The sequence below is a fragment of the Cebidichthys violaceus genome, unplaced genomic scaffold (genome assembly GCF_023349555.1).
Source record: "Cebidichthys violaceus isolate CVI_PGR_0920_01 unplaced genomic scaffold, fCebVio1.0.p SCAF_35, whole genome shotgun sequence".
NCBI classification, from domain to species: domain Eukaryota; kingdom Metazoa; phylum Chordata; class Actinopteri; order Perciformes; family Stichaeidae; genus Cebidichthys; species Cebidichthys violaceus.
In genome coordinates this window covers 1,508,098-1,518,935 of record NW_027176539.1, presented here as the reverse complement: position 1 = coordinate 1,518,935, position 10,838 = coordinate 1,508,098, and the positions used below count along the sequence as shown (strand labels likewise).

Here is a 10,838-nt window from a genome sequence, read left to right as displayed (position 1 = left end):
GAGATGGAAGCATGCGCTGAATGACTTTGACCTTTTTGGGCAGTCAGGCCCGTACTCAGGTCTTCATCTAATAACTGAGGGATGCGTCACACTCGTCTTTTGAACGGACCTGTCGTGGCATTTCAGATGATGAAATAATCCAATGAACTCCGAGCCGCATCCTGGTGATTTTAAATAAGTTACAACCCCCCCCTCAAAAAAAAAAAAAAACACCGAAGCAAAACAGAGGCTGACATTTAGAGGGAGGTGAAGTCTGCACCGACTGGATTAATCACAGAAATCCTTCTGCGTCGCCCCGGTGAGTTCAGCCCACTCACCATCAACACGGTGCACAATATGCTTCGGTGTCATTTTCTCTCTTAGGAGAGCAGCGTGACACATGCGAGCGTCGGTGTTTGTGATGCACCGAGAACTGCTCCTGTCGAGCAGCATCGCCGTCACTTCTGTGACCTCTGACCTGAGCACTGGGGGGGGGGGGGGGGGGGGGGGGGGGGACATCCAGTCATGATTTCAGCCTCTACCGCTGCACAGCATCCCGACCGACGGCTTCACGAATCCATACGGAGGCCGTGCGGCGCTGCTGGGGGTTGATCACAGTCACACACAGTGTTTACCTGTGTCTTAAGGGGTACTTGTTGTACTTGTTGTACTTGTTGTACTTTTCACTCCATTCGTTGATACTTCACAGAGGGAGATCAGTTAATGAGAAATAAGGAAGAATAATAACCGAATCGTGTCACATTATGAAGGTGTGTTCAAAATGTGTTCTTTTGTGACAGTTGAGGTACATTTCTCTGATTATTAGGGTGAATCACTGTGTTCATTATGGAGTTTGGTCGATGAAATGTCAGAAAATAATGAGAAATGTCCACTTTCTCAAAGCCCAGGATGTCTTTTAATGTTTTGTTTTGTCCAAAAAAGACAAAGATATTCAGCTGAATATGATGCAAACTTTTCTTTTGATCAACTAATTGATTAATCGACTTGACTTTTTAGATTGGAGCTTTAATGTTCGCCACCAGGTGAAACGGGTAAAAGTATTTATTAACTAATGTAGATGAAACTTTCTCAGTTAATTACTTACATTAAGATTAAACTTTTTGTATTACAAGTTTACTGAAATGTGATGTTTAAATATGCAAATGAGGCATTATGTGATGGTAAGTTTTGGTGAATTTATGATAAATCTACAGACGTAAACAAACAAAGTATAAAATAGAGGAAATTTTATTTTAAAATTTTATTTCCTCTAGTCTGAAAGAAGACGTTATGGAAGACAAATTGACCAAAATCTCAACATTGACCAGAGCCTGACAACCAATATTTGTACACCGTACTGCTACTTTTACTGAAGTAAAGGATCATAGTACTTCTTCCTCTACTGTTGAATGTATATCAGTATACAAAGGTTCCACATACTTTCCAAGCCTTCAACAAATACATAAAACCAGTCTGCTGACCCCTCAGACAGATACAACGCTGAGACTAGATCTGGACTGAAGCCTCTGTCAGGTGAACTACAGTACAGGGTCCCCCCCCCCCCCCCCCCCCCCCCCCCCCCCCCCATTCAGTGGCCCCCCCAGGCCGCCCCCCCCCGTGCCTCCTCCTGTCAGTCAGCCAGTGCACGAGGAGGCAGGTGCCTGAATGAGGAGGCAGGGACTCCACTGGTTTAATCATCACAGTGTGGCTAATGGAGCCATTAGGAGTAATCAACGCAGCGGTGGAGCCCGAGCATGAGTAGGAGCGCGCGTGCGCCTGTGCGCGTGCGTTCGCTTCCCAGGCTGCGCTGTGACTTTGTTGTTGTTTGAGAAAATATACAGAAAATAAAAAAAGGAATAGACATATTTGCGCGTTTATGCGCGTTTGTTGGCAAGATGCACATGTGCCTTCACCAGTCCCCCCCCCCCCCCCCTCTTTCACTTTGGGTACGCACGCGCACACGCACGCATGCAATCACTGTATAGCTCTCCAGCTGGTTCTAGGCTGCAGGGAAAACAAAGATACAACGCTCCCGGGTTCGGGTTCAGAGAGGGAACCATGCTCGGGAAACTGAAAACAATGAATACAAACGTGCAGAACCAACACGCGCTCAGACCCGCGAGCGCACAGCAGTATCTCCACAACGCCCCTTTCTCCTCTCTGGCCTAAAGGCTGGGCTCTTCTTATTATTTTTTTAATTACCTGATCCTCCCCGAAGGGGACAGATTCACAGCAAAAGGTATAATTCTTCTGCACTGTAAATAATTCATCACGCGCATCAAGTGATTCACATGCACGCCGAGGAGGACAAAGCCGAGCCCGGAGAAGCTCCGGGACGAGAGATGTGAAAGGTGTAGCTCAGGACCCCGCCGTCCAATGCGTCGGTTCGGTCGCCCGTCTGGGTAAAAAAAAAAAAAAAAAAAAGCATCCCGAGCCTGGTCGCGGACACGGGGAGGGAAGGGGGGAGGGAGGGGGGAGGCAACCCGCAACACGGAGCAATTAAACCAAAACTGTCTGTCTTTACCCACCTGTGATATCCTTGCTCGCACCCACGAAACCAGAGGCAGTGATCTCCTTAGAAGCCATGTCTGATCCTCTCTCCTAACGCCACCCCTCCTCCTCCTCTTTCTCTCCTCCACCTCCTCCCCTCTCTATCTCTCTCTCCCTCTCTCTCTCTCGCTCTCTCTCCCCCTCAGAAATGGACAAAAAGGATGCTCTCTCTCCCAGGCATTCCAGCAGAAGAGCATCCGACTGCCCGACGCGCTTCCTGGAAGAAACCCTGTGGATGATGCTGATGATGCTGATGGGAGGCTGGATGCGGGAGCGACGGGAGGGTGGAGGGAGTGATGACGAGGAGAGGGCGGGGATCACGGAGGGACAGCGAGGAGGCAGCTGTAGTTACCTGTTGGGGACACTTATAGGAATTTCACTGTGGTTTAATTATTTCAGAAATTAATTTGAATTATTCTGCACACTTTAAAATATGGCAAAATCTCAAAGAGGTTTTATAGCAACTAGACTGATGCTATTTTATTAGACTGCACTATATATATATATATATATATATATATATATATATATATATATATATATAGTGCAGTCTAATAAAATTAAAATAATTTAATAAACAATAATTGCTGTCTAGCAGTGATCCAGGGGATCGTATTGTTCTTCATAAAATTTAAAAAAATTAGTAAAACAAGACTCCCAAGTATAAGTGAACTCTTTAGCTTCTTCCATGTCTTTTCCGTCCATCGTACTACTTTGAGTCCTCCGTCTTTATGTTGATGTTGAGCCTCCCTCATCTCTCTTCCTCCTCCAGTCTTGTCTTTTTATTTTTAATATCAAACCACTCAGAGTTATTGCAAAGGGGTGAATGAATGTGTGCGTACGACATGTCACGACGATCCATCCAATACGTCAAACTCATTTTCAGAAAATCGGCAAAGATGTGATGTGATGTGCATCACGTGGGAACCATAAATGTTATTTTTTGTCCCAGTCCATCCAGTATATGTTGATATGTGAAAACTTTGACCTGCTGGTGGCGCTAGACAGACATGTCTTCTTAGGGGTCACCAAAGTCCGTACGATTTATCCTCTGGGGACCACGAATGTCTGCGTAAAAATATCAAAAGCTGTTGAGATATTCTCGTCTGAATCGACGTGGTGGACAAACATCATAAAAACATGCTGCTATCGTGGCTATAAAAAAAATAATATTAATATTCCCTCATTTAATTCAATAAAACTTTATCAGATTGTAACTGATTGGATTAAACAAAGTGCTGCCCGAAGAGAAAATAAGCATCAATGTCAGCAAATAACAGGAAACAAAAGCAGGAGATAAGCAGAGCAAACAAGGGATGACTCAAAACAGAAACCTCAATAAGGAGATGTGTCCGAATAAAGCAGAACTCAGCAGGGTAAACAGAACACCAGCAGCATGACAATGGGAGAGATGAACTCTCAGGTGTGGTGGGTCACACAGTATACGATGCTGCGTTGATCCCGACGTGACGTCAGACGTTTCACTGTAAAGCGCCTTGTTGACGGCGACTTGTGTCGTGTTTGTGGTTAGGTCCGGGTGTCCCTGGACTCTGAAGGCTCCGCCTGTTAAACTGCCCGACAGAGGAAGGAAACGTCTCCACCAAGATGACCATCTCTGTCTGTGGTTTGATAGTCGGTCGAAACTCCTCCTCAGAGAGACCGCTCCTCTGTTTCACGTACAGCTTCTACTGCTGAATCTTGAAATCACAGTTATTGTCCATTTCTCTCTCTTTCTCTCACAGCGGAGGTCTGACATCTGATGTTGGACGTTTGACATAATGAACATCATCCTCATCTCCTCGCTGCTGGGTGAGTATCACTGATTAAATGGGTTCATTCAGACTGGAAGACTAACAAGAAATGTGTGTTTCCATTAAAGGGGGGGGCACTACAGGTGAATGGGGTAAAATATTGAACTGATAGATATCGCCATGAAACTTCCCCCGTTGATTACTGACATTAAGACAGTTTTCTTTTGCATTGCAAGTGTTCTGAAAATGGATTCTAAAACAAGCAAATGAGGTATTATGTTATTATTATGTGCTAACTTGCGTTCTGAACATAAATATGAACATTGGATGAAGCCAGGTTCAAAATCCTTGCTTCATTTTGTTGACACATTAGAGTCAAAGGTTTTTACAGAGGGAATTTATGATATCTCTTTTTATCACTCCATAAATTACAAAATATTATATTAACATAATGTAGTATAAATGAGTGTGTGAGTGGTGTGTGGACAAAGCCCTCTGTAGAAAGCTTCAGCACACAGAGAGGAATGAAGGTGTGAAGTTTGGTGGATGTCAGAACTACTGAAGTGGAGATTTCTGGATCAGAGTGTGAGAAAAACTCCATTGATAGAAAAGCTCCTTTAAAGAGACGTTTAGTTAAAGTCCAGACATTTAGAAGAGTCTCCAGGTGAAGAGGGTCACAACATGAACTAGTAGATATCACCATCAAACTTCACCACTTCATCACTCACACCAACACCAGCAGTTATTGTATTACAAGTTTACTGAAATGTGATGTTTAAATATGCAAATGAGGCATTATGTAATGGTAACCTTTGGTGAATTTAGGAGAAATCTACAGACGTAAACAGACAAATTTATAACATATATTTTTTTTTTTTCACTCGTCTGAAAGAAGACGAGTTGTGGAAGAAGTCTGCAGCAAACAGCTCTCAGGGCAGCGCTGACTTACAGCTTGGATGCAGATATCATCAGAAGTTATGCAGGGTTATAAATTGTACACGGCTGCAGCTGGGAGTTTGAGACACAGCTAGATTATAACGATGTACACACGCCAGCATCCCAACAAAGATGGACAGAGCTGCAAAAATCATTGTGTCGGCTATTCTGTATAGAAATACATAGAAGTAAAAGTCCTGCAATCACAATAGAAGTATGCCGCTGCATAAAATAGACATACATGAGTCAATGTGTGAGTAGCGACTGTTACACTACTCTACGTGTGTGTGTGTGTGTGTGTGTGTGTGTCTCTCACACATGGAAACACAGCAAGTGTGTGTACATTCCTTCCGTTCCCATGGGGATGACTAACAGTACAAACAGTCTCATTAAGGAACAGGAAGCTCTCCTCTCTGTCACACTGTGTGGCAGCGCTGCGACGGTGAGAAATGTGTCTTAAGTCTCAGCAGAATTGCCGTTTTTTGTCTTCCACACTGTATTCGACGGTCCACGTCTCGTGATCAAAATGAGACACTTTAGGCCTCCACTGCACACTGAGAGGGATTCTATGGAGGACACAGGTTTATTGAGGGATTCAAATGATAGTAAAGAGTTCTCAGCAGTGGAGCGTCACTGACTCTGTGGCGTGCCGCCATGTGGGGAACAAACCATCTGAGCTGCCTGTGGCGTCTGTGTTGATACACTTTACTCCTGAATGGCAGAACAGACCAAACACACTGTCCCCAAAATGTCACCGCTGTGGTTGGGAACAAGCTGTGGTCAGGAACAAGCTGTGGTCAAGAACAAACTGTGGTCAGGAACAAGCTGTGGTCAGGAACAAGCTGTGGTCAAGAACAAGCTGTGGTCAGGAACAAGCTGTGGTCAGGAACAAACTGTGGTCAGGAACAAGCTGTGGTCAAGAACAAACTGTGGTCAAGAACAAACTGTGGTGAAGAACAAGCTGTGGTCAGGAACAAACTGTGGTCAGGAACAAGCTGTGGTCAAGAACAAACTGTGGTCAAGAACAAACTGTGGTGAAGAACAAGCTGTGGTCAGGAACAAGCTGTGGTCAGGAACAAACTGTGATCAGGAACAAGCTGTGGTCAGGAACAAACTGTGGTCAGGAACAAACTGTGATCAGGAACAAGCTGTGGTCAAGAACAAGCTGTGGTCAGGAACAAGCTGTGGTCAAGAACAAGCTGTGGTCAGGAACAAACTGTGATCAGGAACAAACTGTGATCAGGAACAAGCTGTGGTCAGGAACAAACTGTGGTCAGGAACAAACTGTGATCAGGAACAAGCTGTGGTCAAGAACAAACTGTGGTCAGGAACAAGCTGTGGTCAAGAACAAGCTGTGGTCAGGAACAAACTGTGGTCAGGAACAAACTGTGATCAGGAACAAACTGTGATCAGGAACAAGCTGTGGTCAGGAACAAACTGTGGTCAGGAACAAACTGTGATCATGAACAAGCTGTGGTCAAGAACAAGCTGTGGTCAGGAACAAGCTGTGGTCAAGAACAAGCTGTGGTCAGGAACAAACTGTGATCAGGAACAAACTGTGATCAGGAACAAGCTGTGGTCAGGAACAAGCTGTGGTCAGGAACAAACCGTGGTCAGGAACAAGCTGTGGTCAGGAACAAACTGTGGTCAGGAACAAGCTGTGGTCAAGAACAAGCTGTGGTCAGGAACAAACTGTGATCAGGAACAAACTGTGATCAGGAACAAGCTGTGGTCAGGAACAAGCTGTGGTCAAGAACAAGCTGTGGTCAGGAACAAACTGTGGTCAGGAACAAACTGTGGTCAAGAACAAACTGTGATCAGGAACAAGCTGTGGTCAGGAACAAACTGTGGTCAAGAACAAACTGTGATCAGGAACAAGCTGTGGTCAGGAACAAACTGTGGTAGTACGTGTGTGTGTTTTGAACATGTTTGTGTGAAATCATTTCTCTGTATTTCAGGTGCATTCGTTCTCCAAGTCGCTACAGCTAAAGGTACCAATAAAGACAGACACACACACACACACACACACACACACACACACACACACACGCACTTGCAGTATATTTGTCGCACAAGCATGAAAAAAAGAAAAGCCCATGAAGGAGTCTCTGTGACTCTGAAAGTCATTTTAACCCAAACTACAATCTTTTCCTAAACCTAATTAAGTAGTTTTGTTGTTTCCTGTGAAAATGGAAATTTAAATTGCCACCTAGTGGAATTAAAAAATTCCTTGTAGGGGAGCTTTATTCATTTATTTTTCACGACACAACTGCATAACGACCATTTTCAGAAAAAGGTGGCCAATTTTCCACCAAATGTCTGAATATTACCTCATTTAAATACAAAAGACATGGAGAACCGAGACGCTATTTGCTTGGCAGCACATTTATCTTTTCTTTTTATATTTGTGCAGGTTTAACAGCTGCAAACCTGCACAATTTGCCTCTGAGGGTTTAAATGTGTTGTGTGAGTGACTGCATTTCAAACAACCGTAATAATGATAATAATAATGACGTTGAGTTGTAGTGAAGTTGTATGTCTGCCAACAATGTCTACTGCCTTTGTCCCACAGATGGGGCCATCATCTTGAAGACTCCTGCCTTCCCCGTATTTGAGGGTGATAAAGTGGTCTTGTATTGTCAGTACTGGACAGGCAATCACAGTAGAACAACCTTCTTTAAAAACGGAGCAGAAGTCGTCACTAACGGCTCCTCCAGTTCTGACAGAGTAATAAAGATGACTATTGAGAATGTGACACGGGAAGATGAAGGCTTCTACAAGTGTGCGTCCCGGGACGGAATGATGGAGAGTCCAGAGAGCTGGTTGTCAGTGAGACCTGATCCAGGTCAGCTGTCTGGCTTTATTAATATTCACCATTGTGCTTTGTGTAAAATAGGCGGATCAGTGAAAGATGTCAATTCTTGTCTTTTAGGCTTAAACTTCACATCAACAGATGGGACAGCAGCCTCCACTAGTGGTAACATCATTTTGTTTTGTTTATACGTTAATTTACTAGTTTTAGAAAGAATACTTGATGATAATGATTATCGGGTAAAACCAGGCGGCAACCTCGGTTCTGAAAAGTGAAGTCAATGCTTCATGTGTTAAAGCTGCATTCTCTCTAGTGTCCACCAGGGAGCGACTCCTCTGGTTGTATAGAAGTCTAGTCTAAAATGACTCTACTTCTCTCTTGATTTATTCCCTCAGTAAACATTGTAAACATGAGTCTATGGTCTCAATCTCTAGTTTACAGTCTTCTTCAATACAGCATGATGTTCATTTAGTACATTATGCTCCATTTAGAGTCAAACAGACCATAAAGCAGGGGATGCTTTAGGGGGCGGGGCTACACAGTGATTGACAGGTCTCTACCAGAGACGTATACGATGTCTCTACGTCACTCCTCCTCAGTCCAAATATGGTCACTTCCTGTTCACTGGTTGCAAAAAAAACAAACAAGATGGCGACGGCCAAAAATGCCGAACTCAAGGCTTCAAAACGTCAGTCCACAAACGTCCACTTCTTATATACAGACTGTGGGTAAAACAAAGAGGACCACTTTCTAATAATACATTTTTTAAACATGTATAATCCCTCACCACATGCTCCAATAAATTAACAGGCAGCATTTCACCTCTACAATCTAAATTTACAGTCATCAGTAATTAACTAACTCCTCGGCCTTTAGTTTACGGTAGCCATCTGAGTTTTTACTGTACGATCCGAGTAGCTTTACCCTTTGAAAATGTGTGAATTGGATTAAATCCAAAGTTCCATACTGGCGAGAAAAAGACTCACTGTAACCTTGTCACACTCTTTTGATAACGTTAGTTTATTTTTTTTTATGTTTTAAACCAAAACTCTGGTCAGATCTTACATGTTGCACCTTGAACAACCATTTATTAATCTGTACTATGACATAAGCACCTATTAATCCTAAGAAAGAGTGACGTAGTGATGTAGTTCCTGGTTCAACTGACACTAAAACAAATATCATTTGTTCTCTTCGTCAGGCTCCTGGAAATGGATCATTGTTTCATGTGGAATTGTACTTCTGTTCCTCATTCCTCTAACTGTTTGGCTGCTTCGTCACCACAGGTCAGTGAATATAGTGACTATGAGATGAATCAACAGATGGTTGAGGAAACGCTTCACTGATTACTGTATTTGTGTGAAAGTACCAGACGTTTTGCACCCGTAGGCGTTGGCCATTTTCCAAAGAGAACCTTCCAGCACTGGAGCTTCCTGCGACCAAGCAGGACGTGACCGAGGTGCAGTGGGACCTGTCCTGGATGGAGATGTCCGATCTGCTGGATAAACAGTTGTATCTTGTAACATAAAGGACGGCTGCTATGTGAAGCGTACAGAAAACACTGAATGGAGTGAAACCTTATGAGGCGGTTCAGCCAGTGCTGTTTCTGACACGACGTGAGAACAATTTGTAGTTGTTGACGGTAAAAAAAAAAGGGTCACGCTTCTTCGAGGAGAGCCGCAAGGAACCACTCTTGGCCCGTTGCTTTTTTAAAAATTCATGTCAATGTCCTGTCCTTGGTTTGTACAGTTCCCTCTTATGATGCACATCTTAAAGTTTCACACAATCACACACTTTTACTGAACACCGATACAGAATTGTTGCATATCTTTAATGGTTTCAGATTAACAGATTTACCCTCAAACTAAATAAAGTCGTTAAAAAGCCTCTTGGATCGGCTGGAAAATGCATCGTCACAAAGCTTTGGTTTTTAGTGCCACGTGGTTCTCATAGGACAGCAGCGCTACAAACATGACGATCATATGATGCATTGCTTTAGATTAAACTAGCCAACAGTATATCAATTCATTAAAGTGCAACGTGCTCCTTAATGCAGCAGTGATGTAAATCCAGAAACATCAGATGTAATAATAAAACATGGACATTTTACTGATGAATCAATACTTTTAGTTTAAGGACTGCTTTTACTTAAAATGACTGTGAGAAACTTTTACTTGGTTATGAACCAGTCTCAGTTTAGTCCTGATCCTCTATATGACCTCCATCAGTAAACGAGACCATCAGAGAGATATTTCTATATAGTTATTATATGAAATCATGCAGGTTCACCAGAAACTCCTTCAGCTCAGACTCCAGCAGAGACCGGTCCACCGTGGACAGACCCAGATCCGGCTTCACCTGCAGCCTTGGACCTGTAGTCAGATCTCCGGAGGGAGGAGGAGAAGCTCAGCTCCCGGCAGCAGCAGCAGCAGCAGCAGCAGCGTCTCCTCCTCCTCCTCCTCCTCCTCCTCCTCCTCCAGGAGCAGAGCTTCTCCTCTCTGCTGGAGACCCAGGACGTATTGCTGGACCCGCTGGAGGGAAGGGAGGCAACGGGAAAACCAGAACCAGGACTGAGAGGGGCAGACTGTCAGACCCTGCTGCAGTAGAATGAGAGGTTTTCTAAAGGGACTCTGGTGCTCAGAGACACTACAGCTTTAGTCCACAGGGGGCGCCAAAATAATACAATGAAAGGTCCTTGTAGTGGCTTTAAGTCAAGTTTTGAATGCAGGACTTTTACTTGTAGTGAAGTATTTAGTACTCTGTTAGTTCAATCTTATAAAAAAATAGACTTGCTTACAGAATGCTGTTGA

The 10,838-nt window shown here is 43.8% G+C and overlaps 2 protein-coding genes across 6 annotated transcripts in view; one reads left to right on the top strand and one right to left on the bottom strand.

Annotated features, from left to right (window-relative positions):
• LOC137883787 (capping protein, Arp2/3 and myosin-I linker protein 3-like) overlaps positions 1-2,738 on the bottom strand; it is a 30,508-nt gene extending 27,770 nt beyond the window's left edge. For all 5 annotated transcript variants that reach the window (XM_068725421.1, XM_068725423.1, XM_068725422.1 and 2 more), the window contains exon 1: positions 2,508-2,738. In XM_068725421.1, the coding sequence (XP_068581522.1) occupies positions 2,508-2,565 (58 nt within the window). In that variant the 5' untranslated portion in view covers positions 2,566-2,738. The remainder of the gene's footprint in view (positions 1-2,507) is intronic.
• A 1,340-nt stretch (positions 2,739-4,078) lies between these two features.
• LOC137883804 (uncharacterized) lies at positions 4,079-10,056 on the top strand. The gene is made up of 6 exons (XM_068725448.1): positions 4,079-4,338; positions 7,175-7,207; positions 7,789-8,061; positions 8,149-8,193; positions 9,230-9,314; positions 9,418-10,056. The coding sequence occupies exons 1-6, from the start codon at positions 4,308-4,310 to the stop codon at positions 9,554-9,556; spliced, it is 606 nt and encodes a 201-aa protein (XP_068581549.1). The 5' UTR covers positions 4,079-4,307; the 3' UTR covers positions 9,557-10,056.
• The last annotated feature ends 782 nt before the right edge of the window (positions 10,057-10,838 follow it).